The sequence below is a fragment of the Aricia agestis genome, chromosome 2, assembly GCF_905147365.1.
Source record: "Aricia agestis chromosome 2, ilAriAges1.1, whole genome shotgun sequence".
Classification (NCBI taxonomy): domain Eukaryota; kingdom Metazoa; phylum Arthropoda; class Insecta; order Lepidoptera; family Lycaenidae; genus Aricia; species Aricia agestis.
Genome location: NC_056407.1, coordinates 18562028 through 18581997, shown reverse-complemented (window position 1 = coordinate 18581997; position 19970 = coordinate 18562028). Strand labels below are relative to the sequence as shown.

The window sequence follows — 19970 nt, the reverse complement described above, 5'->3', positions numbered from 1 at the left end:
ACACACATAAAACATTATTTTATGAAACACATTATGGTTGTCTTAATATTTTGCCACCGAGTAGACAAGTTTTTCAACGAGTAATAGTTGATCTTAAAAGTCAGAGGGAAGAAACTAAACAGCTTTATTATGCCATAAAACATGCAGATATTCTCAAGTAAACTGTTGTATGATACTGTACATGCTGGAAATATTAGTTGTTCACAAAACATTGCATGCTCTCGTGAAGTATTAAAAACATGAAATCGATACCAGAGAGTGGTTAGAGATAGAGAATAAAGTATTGAGAAGTAAATAAAAATGCAAGTACTTAAATATAATATGTAAATAATGTATTCATTATTATAAATATAAATAAATTTACATCTGATTGGCGATAAGTATTGAATGAATCCACTATTTCAGTTTTTTTAATTGTTAGACTTCACACCAAGGATAAAGTTATGACATCAGGCAACGCGAAATAAAATTTAATAATTGCTGCAACATTTATTAAAAATGTCTTAAGACCCAATTCAAGTTAATATGTATATTTTGCATTCAATAAAGAATATTTATTATGATTGCAAGCTTCGTATAAAATTCAAAGTAGTTTCATATGTTTAGTTGTGGTGTAAGAAACTTACCTTGTCCAACGCCAAGTCCGCCGTATACGCCGAGATATAGATCCCGGCGAGCCGTGTCTACAGTTCCGTTAACCATCTGCAAATTACAGTTATGTTTATGAACCCTCGAGTATTAGTTTTTCCTTTTTGATCAACTCTACTTATCTTCAACAACTATAACCAAAGGTTAAATGTCTTCCAGAGGCTATAAAAAGTACCACCTATCTCTTAAGTTTTTATCATCAACCTTAATTGGTGGACTTATGCCTGTTTTCACCAACGGTCTCCTAACGCTAAGTGTTCCCTAGCGATCTTTGCGGGTCAAATATCTCTTAAAACAAACACACACACACACACAAAAGTAATGTTAATTGTAAGCGCCAATCGAATGTTTTCCAATCTTCGTACAGCTGGAGATACAACCCCCTTCCATCCACCTAGCTGTTACGGCTAGAGCCATACCTCGTGTGCAGCAAGACTTGCGCGTCAAGTTAAAACGGGACATTATGACCCGGCGTCATCGTCGGTGTAATATTTTCGTGACTCACTTTAATTAGTATTAAAATAATGTTTTGCCTAATTTTTTAAGTTTAAAAGAAGAATGTCATTGACAGACAGATAGCCCAGAAAGGATTTAAGATTTGTTACAAGAGTTAGACTTTGAAGAAGACGAGTCTCAGGCTGCTTCGGGCATTGAACTTGTAGACCACGTATCTAGGTAAAAGTGAAAAAATTCGTGGAACTTACAAAAGACGTGAAGTCTGTTCATCTAGAAAAAAATAAAAAACACTTCACACATGCCCAGCATGTCCAATTTTTATATGCTAGGGCATGATTACATATTGTGATAATTATAGTAGTTCTATAACTCTGAATGAGGAAGTAGAAGACTGATTTCTTTTTATTTTCATGTTAGATAGTTATAAAAACCGCTCTTTAAATTCATCAGTAATTTTTTTCCTTCATAGGTAAGAAAATTTTGCGAAAATATAAAATTAACGTACACGTTAAGTTTTCAAGGTTGATTTTGCGTCTGCCGTGAAGAAAGCCAAGAAAAAAAAATATTTTTTTATATAACACAGGGTTTTTTTAAATTTTATGCATAATTAAAGTTCCCTTTTTAAATAAATTATAAACAAAATTGTGGTAGCTTACTTAGTTTCATCACATAATATATATTAGTAGTACCAACAGAATTCCCACTCGTGAAACCCGTTTAAAAAATAACAACTCATGCTGCGATACTATAAAGTTCAAATTCCGACCGCGCAGTGTTAGGTGTCTACAATTATATTTGCCTACATGTGCGCTCCCTTTCTATCGCGTAAGAGGTACCCTTTCTGACGAAATCAAGATTGTCACCTTTTAGAAAAAATAATCTTGTTTTAATTACTATAGCTACTAACAGCAAACTTGTTTATAGTAATAATCAAATTTTAGTAACCCAACGTATATTTTATAATAGTTTTATATTCGATTATAGTGTAGGAGCTGGTCAGACAACTTAAACATAGTAATAATAATAATAATAATTCTTTATTTCTGAACTATCACATAACAACATTTTTACAATCTATTTTTCAAAAGTAACTTTTGTTTACACACAAGTATCTAAGTAAATTGTTTTATTATACAGTATACACACTTTTAGCCACATTGGTGATATGTAGTCTGAATGAGAGATTTTGATCAATCTGGATGCCCAGGTATTTTACCGATGCAACTCTGCAAGAGGGGAAACGATAAAACCGGGCAATTCTTTTGGTGCATTTTTATTTTGTGGACTGTTGGCTTGGTGGCGGCGGTTATGTGAAAACCTTCAAAGTTGGATTTTGACACGTTAAGCGTGAGAAGGTTCCGATTTAGCCATTCCTTGATTCGGAAAAGGCCGCTTTCGGCAGCGTGAGAAGCACTTCGCCAGCATTTGCCTTGAAATATTGCGACCGTGTCGTCAGCGTAGCATATAATTTCTGTGTTAGGTATTTCTTGCAGTAAAATGTCGTTCATGTAAATTATAAATAAAGTTGGAGAAATAATGCTACCTTGTGGAACTCCCATTGTGATTTTTTGTTCCTTACTCAAGTGGTTTCCGATTTTTAGCCTTTGCCGTCTATTACTTAAGTAGCTCTTGAACCATGAGTGGGCCTTTCCTCGAATCCCAACACTTTCAAGTTTATTCAAAAGGAGTGGAATGGACACAGTGTCGAAGGCCTTAGCGAGGTCTAAAAATACTCCTATAGACCGTTTAACTGCGTCTTCGGTAGAGCGACCCTGCCTAAAACCAAACTGACGGTCTGATATCAGTCGATGGCTCTCTAAGAAGTTGACCAGACGCTTGATTACGACCGTTTCTAGAATTTTCAACAGGGCCGGTAGCAGAGATATTGGTCTGTAGTTTTCAATATCTTTTTTTTTTAACCTGTTTTGTGTATAAGTCGCACTATAGCGGTTTTCCAGCAGTCTGGAAATTCACCCGTTTCGATACTCAAGTTACAGATGTACGTTAAAGGTAAAGTTATCTCTCTTTTTGTGTTTTAGGAGGGAAGGTGAGAAGGAGTCTAAGCCAGGAGCATGTCGGTTGGGTATAAGAAAATAGATTATTCGTAATGTTTGTCTAGTTGAAGTTTATTGTGTAGGGTCGCCATTGTTTTTGGGGTGTTTTGTTGTATATTCGCGGCTAGTTTAGGGGCTACCTCTGCAAAATACCTATTGAAGGAATCCACGGCCTCATGTGGTGATGGTTGATTTACCAAAAGTTCTGAATTATCCGATTTGGATTGGGGTATATCACATATTTCTTTTATGGTTCTCCATAATTTTTTAGGGTAGTAACTTGTATTTATTTATATGTAGTATGCGGTTTGTTTGTAACAAATTGGTTTATTGGCTATGTTTGTGTATTTTTTTTTTATCTTTTTTTTGTATTTTAAAGTCTTAAATTACTTCATTGAAATATTTCTTTGACTTTATTCAATCGTTCATATTTATCAGATTAATTACGATTCTGTCACAGCGGTTAAATCAGTACGTAGATATATGCGACGAAAAAATCATGCGCGCGCGTCACCGCTCGCTTGTGAGTCCCTTGTGATCTGCCCCTTTAAATTTTAAGGACAGGCCTGGTTTCATTAAAAAATTAAAAATGTATCTACAAAATTCGGGTCAAAATGACCCGACGTCATAGTCCATGTAATTGTTTTGACGTCATTGACGCCGGGTTAATGGCCGCTAGGTGGTCCCCTAGCGGCCATTAACCCTTAGGCCTTAGCGTTAGAAGGCGGTTGGTGAAAATAGGCATTAGGTGTCCATAAGTCCTAAAGACTTTTTACTAGAGATATAGACACGTGCGTCTCAAACAAACATTATATATGTAACTCGATCGTATTTTACCATCGAAGAAATTGACTCATAGGCAGTTGACGGATCTACGTCATTTGGTCGCATCAAACCCAGCCGACAGATGACGACTTAGAGTAGGTTCACACGGCATTGTCCTGCAAGTTTTTTTTTTGTATTCGTTTGGCGATGGCTTGTAGTGGATTTGTCGGTACACAATTTGTTGCAGTACAGTCGACGTGTGAATGGTTCTATATACATTGTATGCGCCACTATGTATTCGTTAAGACGTATACTGCAAGAAAAGTGCAGGAAACGTGCAGGATTGTGCCGCGTGAACCTGGCCTTAGGGTCAATTCAGACTGAAACGCGACGCGTAGATGCATTTCTAAATTTGTATGGATTTGACAGACTTCAATTGCGTGATACGTCATGCAAGACTGTCAATTCATTACAAATTTAGAAATGTATCTACGCATCGCGTTGCGGTTTGAATTGACCCTAACATAAAGTTGACATAATCCTACCAAATGTTGATTCGTAGGTCCGTCAACCTACGAATCAACTTCTCTGATAGTACTCACCATATCCTTGTCGTTGGACCACTCGGCAAGCCAGTAGTTGGAGCCGACCTGGAACAGCTGCAGCACGAGGTTCATGACCACGGTGACGCACGACGCGAACACGCCCACGCTCATCAGGTAGTGCTTGTAAACCGCCCACTTCACCTGAGAACATACAAACAAGTGTCACTATGCAGCTCATTTGCTCTAGAGGGAGCGTTTAAGTGTAATGTAACACAATTTTTGATGATTTTTGCCCTTCTCTCCGACTGTTTAGCATATGGTGTGTCTTTCAAAAATTATGTGACTGTTGGCAGCACCTAGAAGTCGGCATCCCGCGACCGCTGATTGGCGCGTTTTTGCTGTCTGGTGGGGCGCCATGTCGAGTAGGGGCGCCACTGGACTGAATAAAACGGACGTGCTTGGCGGTTTAGGGGCTTTTTGCAAGACCACTGCAAGATAGACGTCCAAAGTGATAATAGTGTTCGCGTTCCCCTTGTGATTAATTAGTTTTAATATTATTTAATTAGTCCTTAATTTAGGACGTTAATTATTAAAGTCTTTATTGAAGATTGACATTTAATGATTATTTCTAAAATAAATATCTGTTAGACAGTGTTCGCGCTTATTTAGTACCCGTTGTTAACATGAGCTAACACAATATTCGTCCCACGGCCCACCCTACTTCCCACCTTTTCCGGCATCGTAACCTTTTATAAGACCTTTTTAACTTACCCTCAATCAGTTGCACTCAAACACTCCCAGTCAAGACGAAACGAACGAAACAAAGGGGAAATTAAAAAAAGTCTTATAAAAGGTAACAAGGGGGAATATCCTTTATACAACATGAATAATATATTATTGCTTTATTCTGCATTTTTAAATATTAGTACGCAAACGAACACGCACGAGCGTATGCGTATTAAATACTTACGCTTCCGGTTTCAGTCTTTTCTGTTTCAATAAGTTTGTTCTTCTCTTTGAGCTCGTTGGGTGTCATTTCCGGTGTACGTTTCTTAACACTCTCCCGCCGATCTCCTGACAAAATTAATAATTTTGAGATTCGTTCGAATGTAACTATTACTTTAGTCTAAAATATGTTAATATTTTTCTATATAGCATACATAAATAGCTAGAAGTAAGACGTAGGGCCGACTTTTTACAAAGCTATATGACGCATGGATCACTGTCAAAAAAATCAAGAGATATTTAAACTTTTCTAAGCAAGCTTGGAAATAACATTTGTTCTTCCGATGCAGCAATGGTACCCAAGACCAACTTTAGCTCGGTAAATCCTGTTTATATTATATTCTAACGGCCGTTATCAGAAGCATAGATAACATACCAGCGCCCTGTTCTGACTCGCTGGCGCTCTCGGACAGGGAGCGCGCGCGCTGTAGTTTGTTCTGGAACTCCGAACCCAACTTGCTCTCAAGATCTTGCTTAATCTTGTCCAATTCTAAAACGAATTTATTGATATTAAACATACACCTTCATGAACATAAAGATGAACCTTCGATAAGTGGTTCGTTACACACACGCATGACTAAAGTTAAAAAAGATATAAAAGTTGATCCGTCACTAAAGGCTACCGGATAATTTGTTCGTCTCTTGGCATAATTTAATAACACCTAAAAATATCAATGAATGCTCATGCGTGTGCCAGACCCCTGAAAGTCTTCGGCAGTGACACCGACTCACTCGCAGTAACTATTGAGATGTTGTGCCATCACAACTTGAACCTTTTTTTATCTTAAGTAAAAACACAATATAAAACTTACTTTTCAACTTTCAACTAACCTAAGGTAATTTCACATCACATGCATCACAACGAGGCGATGCAATGTAGGTTGTATGGCGCTATGTAGCCTATCTATCGTGTCAAATGTCGTGTCAGGCAGACATATGACAGTAATTATTATATCGTGACATGTGGAAGCTATTCGACACGACTCCTGTTTGACACGACAATCGATACGATAGAACCTACGGCTACATAGCGCCATATAACCTTCATTGATTATTAGATGCGTACTAACCAAGCGAGCAGCCTTGCAAGGCTCGAGCACGCTCGGGCGAGGCAGGGCGTACGTTAGCCTTGGGCGAGGTACGTGTTGACCGACCGAGGATTTGCCTCACGAGGCTGCTCGCTCAATCAGTACGCGGCTAATCACCCGATCTTACCCTCCGGTTCCGCCCGCTCCGCCTCGCTGAGATGGTGTAGTAGGTACTCGGCGAAGGCGCCCTTCTTGTCCAGCAGCTGCTGGTAGGTGCCGGCCTCGCTGATGGCGCCGTCCCGCAACACCAGCACCATGTCCGTCTGCGCGAGTTGGGACACCTGGTGCGTCACCCACACGCGCGTCTTGTCGCGCAGCAATCCGTTGGGGCCGAGCACCTGGATAATTATATATTAATAAAGTTTTAGGGCGAAGCCAAACGAGCGTAATTTGTGAGTTGTGAGCCGCAGAATTTGGGTTCGGCAGAATTCTGCTGCATTAAGTTTCATACAAAAGTCCTGTTTGATTCACACGAGCGTAATTTTGTGAGTCGTGATTTGTATGAAAAGATATTTACGCGACATAAATTCTGCGACTCACAACTCACAAATTACGCTCGTTTGGCTTCACCCCAAGGGACTGTTTCACTACTTACTGATAAGTATGTAATTCGGAACGGAAGCTATGAATTTATATTTAGCAATGCTATGTATGACCTTGAAGGTACTCCTTTTTTTTTGGGTTGTGTACCCAAAGGGTAAAAACGGGACCCTATTACACTGAGACTGAGAGATGTCTGCCCGTCTGTCTCCAGGTTGTAACTCAAGAACCGCTATAGCTAGAACCTGATTTTTTTGGGCTTTTTTTGCTCGTAATCAATAATGGTAGCAGGTACGCACTTGAAATACTCACAATATTCTTAATTATATATTTTTTACTTTAATAATTAATAATAAAATTAAAATAAAATTAATACCCCCCCCCCCCCCCATACAATAAACACAACATTCGCTCAATAACGGTACAGAACCCATCGTGCGCGAGTCCGACTCGCACTTGGCCGTTTTCATATCTTTTTTTCCCAAACATATTTTCATACGAGCCTCTATGACGTTGGCGTATAAATGTACTATCAGAGAAGTTGATTCCTAGGCAGATGGCGGACCTAAGTAATTTGGTCGCGTTACGTCAAACCCACCCGACCGGCGACAGGTCACAGCTAACATTGAAATGACTAGCCGACCACATGACGTAGGTCCGTCAACTGCTTAGGAATCAATTTCCTCGATGGTACCGTTAACCGCACTGTCAGTGGTAGAATACCGCTGTAGTGGTACGGCTTAGTGCTCACCTTATCGAAGATGTGTTTGCCGACGTGCGAGTCGACGGCGCTGAGCGGGTCGTCGAGGAAGTAGTTGTCGGCGTCGAAGTACACCGCGCGCGCTAGAGACACGCGCTGCTTCTGCCCGCCCGACAGATTTATACCTGCAATATACGATATCGTCTAGTTTATACGCCCTTTGTCTATTGGGCGGACCATAAAGTTAATATACCTAGCGGAATAGAGCAACAATCTCGAGCTGTCAAACGAAACCGAAATTGGTTTCATCTGTTTGTAAAAATATGTGTACGTATACACTTACACAAGCATGATTGAACATGATTTCTATGAGATTAAATTGTCAACGAGCGGCACGTGCCGACTGGACGTCAAAAAAAAGAGTGCTGCTGTCACACGTCACTTGTTACCACGCATTGTTACTGACAGTGACATCTCTCCTGCTCAGGCCTCTGTTTCTTTATTCCGCTAGGTATATCAACTTTATGGTTACTACGCAAACTGGTTGCGACCACGCATAGAAAAAAGATAATAACCAAAATTGTCTTTTGTCTATGCATGGCCGCAAAGTGGCCGTAAGTCAAGTCGTATTGCGCAATAAGCGACGTTATTGTACTAACTACTCATTGCAGTACAGTGCAAGTGTGGCGCCCAGACACAGTATTATTTTTCATTTAACCAAGATATTTTTGATTACAATATGTCATGATGTTATGATATTGATATGATATTTTAAGTAAAGTATAGGTCTACCAGGATCTGATGGAAATTTTTGATAGCAGATTTTCAAAAAATATCCCTGATCATTGGATAAATTTTTATATTTGCATGTTTAACTCACAGAATCAGCCGCTAAAAGAAGAAAAAAGGGTCAAAATGTTTTATTCCAATTACCCCGGTATTGCTAGAGTCATTTTATTTTCTCACTTTTTGCCATCAGATTCTGGTAGACCTATAGTTATAATCCACACAGGTGCAACTTTACCTAAAGGTGAATATTCTACAGCTATTCACGCCGTTTGTACACTGACGAAGACGCAAACCACGAAAGAGAGACAAAACGAGATAGAACAGCATTATCGTCCTGCGTCAGGTGTATTTTAACCTATATTAGTACTAGATGTGTGTGATGACAACTCCGTTGCGCCAAAATTCTTTTTATCAAAATCGGTTCAGCACCTAGCGGTTTGGGCATGAAGAGGTAACAGACGGACACACTTCCACATATCTATACTAATATTATAATTGGGAAGAGTTTGTTTGTTTGTTTGTATATACTAATATTATAAAACGGAAGAGTTTGTTTGTTTGTTTGAACGCGCTAATCTAAGAAACTGGAAAGAAGCTGGTCCGATTTGAAAAAATCATTCAGTGTTAGATAACCCATTTATCGAGGAAGGCTATAGGCTATATTTTATTACGCTAAGACTAATAGGAGCAAATAAATAAAGGAAAATGTGGAAAAAAACGGGGGAAAAAATTATCTTAAGAACTACTGGAGCAATTTTATGTTATTTGACACACATGAAGACTAGACCACGTGAAGGGATATATGCTATTTTTGCGGAAAAATGTACGGTTTCCGTGACATTCCTAAATTACGCGGGCGAAACCTAGCGGAACAAGTAGTTTATTAGTATAGATGAAACATGGCGCCCTCAATAACAGCCTAACAACAATTACCCTTCTCGCCGATCTCCGTCTGGTCGCCGCCGGGCAGCACGTCGAAGTCGGGTTTGAGCGCGCACACGCTGATCGCGTGCTCGTACCGCGCCTTGTCCAGCGGCTTGCCGAACAGGATGTTGTCCTGCAGCGTCGCGTTCTGGATCCACGCCTGCTGAGGGACGTACGCGCATGTGCCTGCAAGATACATGCTTGTTAGCTCGTTTAAAGATATAAGATATGCCAAGCAGTTTCACACCCTCTTTTAAACGTTAGTAGTTTATAAATGGGTACCTGTAGTATTAACTCTTCCGGAGACCTTGCTCATCTCCCCGAGTAGGGCAGCCAGCAGCGAGCTCTTGCCGGAGCCGACCGCCCCCACTACGGCCACCAAGCTGCCGCGCGGGACGTTGATGTTTATGTTCTTGAGTATAGGTTCAGCGTCGTCACCCCACGAGAAGTTACCGTTCTCGATCACGAGGGGATTCTCTGTAAAAATATATATTAATTTAAAGTAGAGAAATATAAAAATATGGTCGTTAAGCCTTAAGACGAATGAAAAAGGACGATCGCCAATTTAGCGGGCAGTTATAGGTTTTCTGGTTTTTAAAGGGTTTTTTTTATATGAAATAGCCTAAGAAAATTAAGCCGAAAATGGACGATCAGCGGAAATAATTCGTGTAGTTTTGAAAATCGCTACAGTTATTCCTTGAGATATCCAGATAAACATATCGAAAATCCCCAAGGGTGGGGGGTGAGCTAAAGGTGTAGGGGGGGGGTCAAAGGACCCTTTTTTTAGATTTTAGCTCATAAGTCTAAAACCTGCACAAATAGCGTAACGGTTACTTCTAGGAAAACATTCTACATAAAATTTCCTTTAAATTTGATCCTATAATTTTTTTTGTATGGTCGATACTTTAGAAGTTACAGAGTGTTCAACTTTATATAGGTATAAAAAATGAGACGGTTTTATAAATAAAATAAAATTGGTATGTTTTCAAAATGTATTCAAAACTAGAAAATAATAATTAGACAGTCTTAATTAAATCAATAATTTTCTTCTACTACATCATCATCATCTTCACCTTCTATATCTACCAAATCTACAGGTACGCCATTTGTACACGAACCCAAGCAGCCGTTGCATACTAGACTGCACGTGATACCAGCTTTTCGGCATCCACAATTACCAGTGCAATCACTTTTGCAGCGACAAAATATTGACTTCAGCACGGTGTCAGGAGCTGGAGGATCATGAGTGGTAACAGGCTCGAGGTTTCCATCAGCTCCTCGCTTCCATCCCCACATTTCAGGAGGCAGTGCGTTACCTAACCACTCTTGTACTTGGTGGAACACTCGGAATGAGTGAAATTTTGCTGATCCTTTTGTAGGTGGGAGAGAGGAAAGATCTGGTTTGGATTTGACAAAAACTGAGTATCGATGTCTGTAAGATCAAGCTGATCAGTGGCTGCACGATACATCGTCAAAACATCCTTTCTCCTGACTCTGCTATTTCTTCAGATGTTGATGTTGGATTGTAGAAGATGGCGGCAATATCCTTGATTTTTGGTTTTTGATCAAATAGCTTAACAACTGACACTTTGCCTTTCCTGTAAATAGCTGAAGTTGTGTCGCGCCAGGTAAGAAAGGAAAGAGAAGCATTTGCACTGCTTACGTATAGCGTCGTCCCTATCGCTCGTAGCTCTTCGATATTAGGCACACATACAAAACGTGTGGAAAGAGTGACTAGCATGGAATTAGTAAGAACTTCGTACAGCTGGAAAGCTTACTGTGCATTAAGCATGCGACGAGCGAGAGGTCATTAATCTTGGTCTGTCCCTTTCAAACTAGTGTAACCATGCTTCTTGCCTATGTGTAAATCTTAAGACATTTTAAAAGAAAATCGCACAACTGAGAAGCTCAGTTTAATAACAATTATTGAAATTAAATAATATTAAACTGAAGCAGGAAAGCGCAGTATTAAAACATGTCGTTTATATAATATTTATGCCTTATTTTATCGTTTTCTACGAAAAATGCTTTTTTCAATTTACTACCAATGTATTATCGTATATTTTACATGGCAATTGTGCGAAAGGGACAAACCAAGAAAATCGATTTCTCGCTCGTGCTCGCTACTATAAGGAGATATTAGTTAATAAAAATAATACTTTAGCACATGGAAGTAAGGTTCATTTTAATATTTCAAAATTATGAAGTAAGCCTTCCAGCTGTATAGTACTTCCTAATTCCATGGTGACTAGTCTAACGTTTTGTAATAATAGCAGCTAGGACAAATAATAATTATCTGTGAATAGCAGGTATTTGAATCAGAATAAGTTGTTTTCTTAGTCTCGGACGTTCGAGGCGTGTTATTTTCGAGATTCGCACTTTTGAGGAATTTGACCCCCCCTGTAGTTCCTAAAGTATCGACCGTACAAAAAAATTTATAGGACATAATTTAGAGGAAATTTTATGTAGAAAATTTTCCTAGAAGTAACCGTAATGCTATTTGTGCAGGTTTTTTACTTATGAGCAAAAACCTAAAAAAAGGGTCCTTTGACCCCCCCCTACACTCTTAGCTCACCCCCCACCCTTGAGGACTTTTGACATGTTCATCTGGATATCACAAGGAATAACTGTAGCGATTTTCAAAACTACACGAAATATTTCCGCTGATTTTATTAATTTGATCGTACTAAAAGTGGTAAAAAGTAATTCCAAAATTGTATACCTAGACGACTTTCTCAACAGTACATTGTATTTTTTTCATACCGTTAAGACGTCAATACAATCCATAAACAGGTGATATTCTAAACCTTTTACAGCAAAAATCACAAAACTGTCGCGGGTTTGAGTTGGATTATTTAAAGATACTTAAAAAAAAAAATCTAGCTGCAACATTAGATTATAATTGAAATGATCTTACATGTTGTGCATTAAAACTTATAGAAATACTGTATTTTAACTGTTAAATCACGTCTGTAAAATGAGCGAAATCGGCAAAATTTCGTATACGGACTCTTAACGTTACTGATGTCGGTATGATAAATATTATTACATATTGGCCATTGATATCAACAGCTAATAATAGGCCATGTTTTAATTTACACATGCACGCAAATGCGTCCGCACACAAGCGCACGCACGCCCTTTGCCCGCAGCACTTCCAAATGTAACTTTTACCCAATTTAAATTAAACACATATTTTCTAAATCTTAAGGTAGGCCATACACGGGACAATTATCGTAACGATTTATCTCCTCGATGTTAAAATCGAACGACAAATTGTACGTGTGTAGCAATATCGCAAACGATTTTACGTTCAAAAGATCGATTGGACAATTTTCTTGACGATCGATCGAAACGACAAATTGTCCCGTGTATGGGCACCTTTATTAGTTATAACATTTTCATTATAATTACAATGTTACTCACTTTCATTGCGATCGTGTTCCACGTCGCTCAGGTCAAGTTCCTCGCTGTTCATAAATTTGTTTAATCTCTTTATACCCACTGACGTCTACAAAACAAAACACTTTTGTACTAAGTTGAAAACAAAATTGGATTAACCTAAATCAATATTGTTACTGAGTTAAGTATTTTTGATTGTGGTGACTTTTACTGTTAATATTGCAATTTATCGAAACAAAAATACATTTTTTACATTTAAGCAAATTCTGAATTAAAAGATAAAATAAAATTTTGTAGGGGCAAAAAGAAAACAAAACAAAGTGCAATACTAATCATAATTTGTCAAGTAAAAATTTTGGTGCAAAATTAATTGTTATTTAAAGCCTGGCCAGAAATATTAAGCTAGAAAGTTTAACTGGTTAAATGATAATATAATATTATTGTTAAGAAACTGCGGTCAAGGTGAGTTCTGGGCAGACTTCTTAGGATTTATTTTCAACACTTTACTGGACTGGAGTCTCAAGTTTTGTCCTTTAATTTGGAAAAAATGATTTTACTGTAATTTAACATTAAGAAGGTTATTGTTAGCAGTTACTCCTTTATCAAAAGAGTGAGACTCGGCCGGTAAAGGTTAAAATCAATCACCGTTCATGCAATATTAATTGAAAGGAAAGTGTTAGGTATGATGTGGGCTGTGGCATGTTGTGACTTGTGTGTTAACGTGTGGTACATGGAGACTAGAGACAAGGATGTCAACCTTCTTGAAATATCAAAGTGTCCATAAACAAAAGAGGAGATACGCAGTTATTTAGCCGAAAGGATATGCCTGGTTTCAAGGTGAATTTATCAGTAGTTTATCTATTTAATGTCTCTTTTGCTGACACAATAATTGCAATAGCTAATCAAATAAGCTATTGAATACCCACACTACCAAAAAATTAGCCCCAGAAACCAGGCATCTATAACACTTATTTCTGAAAGGACTACTTTTATAATGATTTTATGGTCACTTATTTTTTAAATCATCCTTGTCTCTGGTCCCCACGGTGTGGATCACTCGAGTCTCTTACCTGGACCACGTTCGATATGACGTTAGGCAGCATGGATAATGGGAAACGCAGTATGTTGAAGAGAGACAGCGCTACGAAAGCCTTCTCCGAGTCCAGTACCTCCTTATCGTTTACTAGTACAAAGCACCCAAATGACATCAGCGACACCTATACCGTGTCACAAAACCTTAAATTAGCTTATTCAATCTGCCATTATATTTTTGGACTTGGGGGAAAGAGACGGGTAGCCTGTTGAGAGATTTTATTGTCCCTCTAGGATTCGAGTGGTCATTTCGCTTCTCGCAACACTAGAGGGCGCTGCAGGCTATTAAAGTTATATATTAATCATTTTATATTTCACTCCGACATAACTCATAATAGATTCTAAATAGGTTACTTTCTTATCTTTAGTGTATTATATGCACGCATCATTTTTATAGTGTATGCAAAGTTAAACATTTTCATATCAGTTTTGATTCGCAGTTTAAAAGTAGAGTATATAATATTTCTATTTGTGGTTTTATTTTATTTTTTGTTTGGGCCTACAATTATTATGTAATTATTGTATTGAGGTTTAACGTCCAAATATAATGGCAGTCACCTTGGTGGGAACGGTCAACTTTGGCCTTTGATGATTCAATGACGTTCTTTAGATTCCGTACATAGCAATTAAAATATTTGAGTATAATTTTTTCTGTTTAACGATACACATAAATAGTATTATGTAAATGAAGGATATTAATATGCACATAAATCCGAAACGTCGAGTGAGTCATCTCTGGTAATAGGGCCGAAGTTTAAGCTCGACCTAGTACCACAAGCGCCGATAGACTGATTTTAGTGTTCTGCCAACCGGTCGCTGACTCGAAATTAAAGGAGATTCTATGTATCGTAACAAAGGCGTATATATTGGTGCAGCCGTTCATGCTAATGGTATAATATTTGCACTCCAAAATACTCAAAACCCCAATTTAACTGTTTTATCTGGTTTGGAGTGCATTGCAGCCGTTGTAAATGGGCAATTCTAGTAAACCTCCTTCACATTTCGATCAGCGAGCGGTCGGGTTCACTTGAAATGCGGCTGATGTTCTAGCCGTGTCGTTTTGTTAGTGTGAAGTACCGCATCCAGCCATATTCGGTATCCGCCTCGTATTCTACCTCGATAATTGAGACCACGATGAGCGGTAGCAAGCCTAGCGGCATGTGCATTATATAGAACAGGGACATCGACACGAATATCCGCTCCGGTGTCAGAATATTGTTCTCCGGGTCGCTAATCACATACGTGAAGAAAGTTAAAAATATCACCTTAAAAAAATCAAAAATATTAGCTCCCTCCAGTCCTTTGTATCATATTACAACATAATAAAATTATTGTTGTGTTAATTACAATTATTATGTTACAATTCTTAAGGCAAACGCCTGCATAAGGCACTAACTTTTTAGTTTGTATTATAAATGTACACTACTAATTCGTTTTTGATAGTACATTACATAGTCTTTCAATCTTTGAATATTATTTCTTATTCAATATTAAAGATATTCTCTTACACAATCTGAATATTAATTGTTTTAATTTATATTTCTGGTTATATAAACAAGGCATTGACCTCTGTATTTGCCAATGAATGTGCAAATGTTCTCATAGATATATAATAAGCAATTGTTTTATTTCATTATTTAAATCCAAGGATGATTGCAGTAACACCTAATTAAACTAAACAAAAACTAAAGAAAAGCATAAAATTAAATTAAGAAATTAAAAAAAAAACCCGCCAAACAAGTTTAAAAAGTAATTATTTTTTTTTACAAAACTAAAAACACATTTTTAGTTTTAAGCTGGTTTTCTAACTTCATTTTGTGTGAACATAAATTATTGTATAATAAAATAAATAAAATATTATTAATCTGTAATCTGTATGAGGCCTTGTAGTCACAATGACCGATGCACTCCAATAGTCGTCAAGGCACAGTATAGCAATGTGGTCAAGGTATTGCTATTGCAGCTCGTCTATTCTTCGCCAGATGATACAAATACAATCAACCAATTTGTTGTACAAAAACCCATTTATTATGCTTTTTGAATAGCTAAAGTGCTGCCCCCATACTGCAGCTACATTTTCATGTAAATTGCCCCTGTACGAGGGTAATTTGTAGTAAAGTATGAGAACGCTACGTTCCCACGATTAACGAAATTAGATCCTAAAGCATGAATGAACCTATATTTACATAGATATTGCGACTTGTATCGTAAAAAAAAGTAGGACAGTAGGTACATTCTGTAGCTATAAGAATTGTCTATACTTTTCCCCTCAGTAGCTTTACGTATGTATCTTGTGGCGGACGAGCCACGACCCTAAATCGTCCTAGCGAAGTTTTTTGAGTTCGCCAAAATACTTCTACCGACATTTTGGGCACCTGCCTGACTATAAGAACCACCGCACAAATACGTCTAAGCCAGAATTAGTCCGGTCGGAAGATATTAGCTTTAAGTACTATCAGAGAAGTTGATTCCTAGGCAGGTGGCGGACCTAAGTAATTTGGTCGCGTTATGTCAAACCCATCCGACCGATCACAGCTAACATTGAAATGACTAGCCGACAACATGACGTAGGTCCGTCAACTGCTTAGGAATCAATTTCCTCGACGGTACATACTCTATACTCAACTCTACACATCTTGTATAGTATACTGTATAGATGATGTTGTAGCTTTACTATAATATTGAACATATTATTGATCGTCTAGGAGGAAAATGATGATAATTTTTATTTCTGTTATTAGTTATTACAAAACATCGACAAAAACTCATCTCCGGCTAGCTCGTGCCTCAAGGGCAACAACGTGTTTCTATCATAATTCATAACAGTACCTATTTCAAGATTACATAATAAATTATAGCTTAGGCCTTAGGGTAATTTCATTAAAGATTCTGTTAAAAGTAAGGTACAAGACATATTTTAATTTTTAATGATTAACTTTTGTTCAATGAAGAGTTTATCAGAAAATTTATGAAGTTAATTAAAACAAAGTCATTACATTTCTCAGCAAAAACAGCAAAGTTAAGATTAAAATGATATTCTTTCTGTCAAAATGTATCAGCCAGCATTACTGGCGTAATTTCGTTCACTTGTAGGTGTCCTTGCCTGTGTATGAGGTTCGATAACAAATCATCTGACAACACATATCAGTTATCAGTTCTAGATAAATTTCGAAATGTGCGGAAAAAGGAAACATGTTGCATAATATTAAGGGCCTGACTCATAAGGTTTGGGAGATTCCGATATCAATTTTATATAATTGATAGATAATTATTATTTTCTTTGAATCTATTGTTTCACCAGTTCCTGATAAGTGTCGGATAGGCTATCCACAACTTATTTGACAGATAGAGTATGGAGCATCTGTCAAAAAAGTATCCAGCATTTTATTAGGAAGTGGTAAAACAGGCCCTAATCATATGCAGAGGTCGGAGGAGAGGGTGCTACTAGCACAGAGACACAGTAAATAGTCCTACTAGAATCCGACATGTAGCACACGTCATGTTATACAGAATATTGACAAAAACGTTGTCAAACGTTGAAGAAAACTCTTTGTTTACTGTCTATGCTGATGTCTCTACCTGAAAACTTTACAGTAATATATCGTATTCTTGTCGTTGTGTACTAAAAAGTTAACAAAAACCTAATTATGCTAAAAAATATATGAATGAATTTAATCTTATCAACTTGTTTGTGTTATTGGTTTAAGCCTATTAGGAAACAATTATTGAATAATCTTAATACCACCGCGTGCGGATTACAACATTGATTGCAATAAATATGATGACTGATACGATACACTGATAAATATAAAATTTGTTTAAGACTTTGTATGTACTATTATTTCTGAAAGAAACATCTGCATTAATTCTCTATAGTAACTCTTCATAGAAAGTTATCATAATATTAATACGCGAACGAAAGACTTTGTAACCCTTTTTACGAAAAATGGGGAAACGTAGGTGCATGAAACTTTGCACAGTTATAGTTTATATGGTGAAGGAGTGCATCGAACTAATATTATTTTGAAATTATGCTTTTATCATACATTTTTTTAACAAATAAAACATTACACACACTACAACACACACACATGAGAAATGACAGATTTTTGAGTGACACGACTATACGTACGAATTATATTCTTTTATTTATGTTTGAAGTCTGTTGACAACAAGTTGACAAATTGAAAATGAATTATAGTTTTTTTATTGAATCTAAGATACTAGACAATGCTTACACGGCCAGTCTGAGATCAGCTGAGTCCCAGAGACAAGAGTTGAAAAAAAAAAGATAAAATCAAAACCTAATGTCGTTGAAATTAAGGTCGAATTTCGACCATTGGGCGATCTCTAGTAATTATAATATGATCTGATTTAATTATTCAAAATTCAAATAATAATTATTATTTATGGATCATAATTTATCGGTCGGTACACTAGAAACGTGTATATGGAAATATACACGTTTCTAGTGTACCGACTTTGGTATAATGCATACATGTGTGCTGCATATAACATATTAGTAGCAATTGAAGAGAATTTTCATAGGTACTTGGGATTCCCCTACATCATTATCCTTATTTTCACATTCTAATATTGTTTCACAGTCAGTGTATCACATTTACTAGCTTTTTATTACTATGTAAAGAAGTATCAAAATTCAAAGTATTACACAACAGTAAGCAATACATACACATTACACATATCATATTTGAGTAACAGATGCGTGTGACATCATAAGATAATGATAACTACAAAATCTTTTATCAGTCGCTATCTTTTGAATGTATTTTAGTAGATCAGTGTGATTTTCTTAAGGTCAGGCTTGAAATAAATGTTGGTTATTGGTTGATCTTTACAAAAATGATAATTTATTGATATAATGGTCTTAAAATATTGCCTTAATGTTAATAATAATATGGCTTCCTAAAATCTACTATTAAAATTTCATAAGTATTCAGAATTATTTTTGGTAGCTTATTTTCATCATTATTATAATCTTTGATGTAATTAAAATATTTGATGTAATAATTATATGAATGTCATTAACGGTATTTTAATGTCGCCTAACGGATGGATGTAATTAAAGGTCACGGTTAGTAACCAAGTTTTAGATTATTTAATTTTTTATGACATAGAAACATACGGCTTTAGGAGAGTTTACTGTCACTGATATAATTGCAACACTAGCGTTACCAGTCTTGCTCAGGACGATTATCCATATTTTAAGCTTCACAGTCTTTCGTATTCTCTACAGCAGCCATTTTCAAAGTGTGATCCGCGCAGCCCTGGAGTTTCGCAAAGGGCTCCAAGAGCGATACATAAATTGTCTTTGAAAATGACATCAGACACCAGTATAGAGACATAATTCAAAGACTTTTTTTAGGGTATGTCAAAAATATCACTTTTAAACGGTTTCCGCGACAAAAACGTTTCATAATCGCTGCTCTTCAGCACAGTAACTAAATAGAAATACATTTTTTAAACTAAAAAGTTATGATAGTAGTATAAAAATTGAACTTACAAAGTACTTGAAGGATTGTTTACAAGGTAACCACAATTTAAATTAATGGCAACATCATTATGTACCGTACCGCACTATTATTGCTGTATCATATTGCTAACCGCAATCGAAATATATATATTTCGCGGAATATTGCTAAGAATAATAATTAATAACATACTAAATTTTAAGCTATGTATTTCCGTAAAGTAACGCCTGATTCTATTAACCGTAATCGACTAAATTACTATCATAAAGCATAATAATAATTGAAATAATAAATAGAGCACTAACCGAATTAATATTGCCAATATGTTTCGGTTAGTTCTCAAAAACTGTGTGTATAAGAAACAGAACTTTAAGAAAATCTCAAAATAATTTATTTATAATCAATTGAAAATCTTAATGAAATACGAGAATTGTCGTTCTGAGCGTAGTTGTAACTGAGCGAAATTTGTT

At 36.8% G+C, this 19970-nt stretch overlaps 1 protein-coding gene across 6 annotated transcripts in view; it reads right to left on the bottom strand.

Moving 5' to 3' along the window:
- LOC121735154 (multidrug resistance-associated protein 1) overlaps positions 1–19970 on the bottom strand; it is a 59891-nt gene that overhangs the window by 10136 nt on the left and 29785 nt on the right. For 2 of the 6 annotated variants that reach the window (XM_042125833.1, XM_042125849.1), the window contains exons 9-18: positions 15124–15273; positions 12941–13025; positions 9797–9991; positions 9524–9700; positions 7853–7986; positions 6689–6899; positions 5850–5963; positions 5439–5542; positions 4526–4669; positions 627–702 (exon numbers count right to left, since the gene is read on the bottom strand). In XM_042125833.1, the coding sequence (XP_041981767.1) occupies positions 627–702; positions 4526–4669; positions 5439–5542; positions 5850–5963; positions 6689–6899; positions 7853–7986; positions 9524–9700; positions 9797–9991; positions 12941–13025; positions 15124–15273 (1390 nt within the window). Of the gene's footprint in view, positions 1–626; positions 703–4525; positions 4670–5438; positions 5543–5849; positions 5964–6688; positions 6900–7852; positions 7987–9523; positions 9701–9796; positions 9992–12940; positions 13026–13986; positions 14134–15123; positions 15274–19970 lie in introns of all 6 variants that reach the window. The other 4 variants (XM_042125841.1, XM_042125865.1, XM_042125857.1 and 1 more) reach the window with 3 other exon arrangements.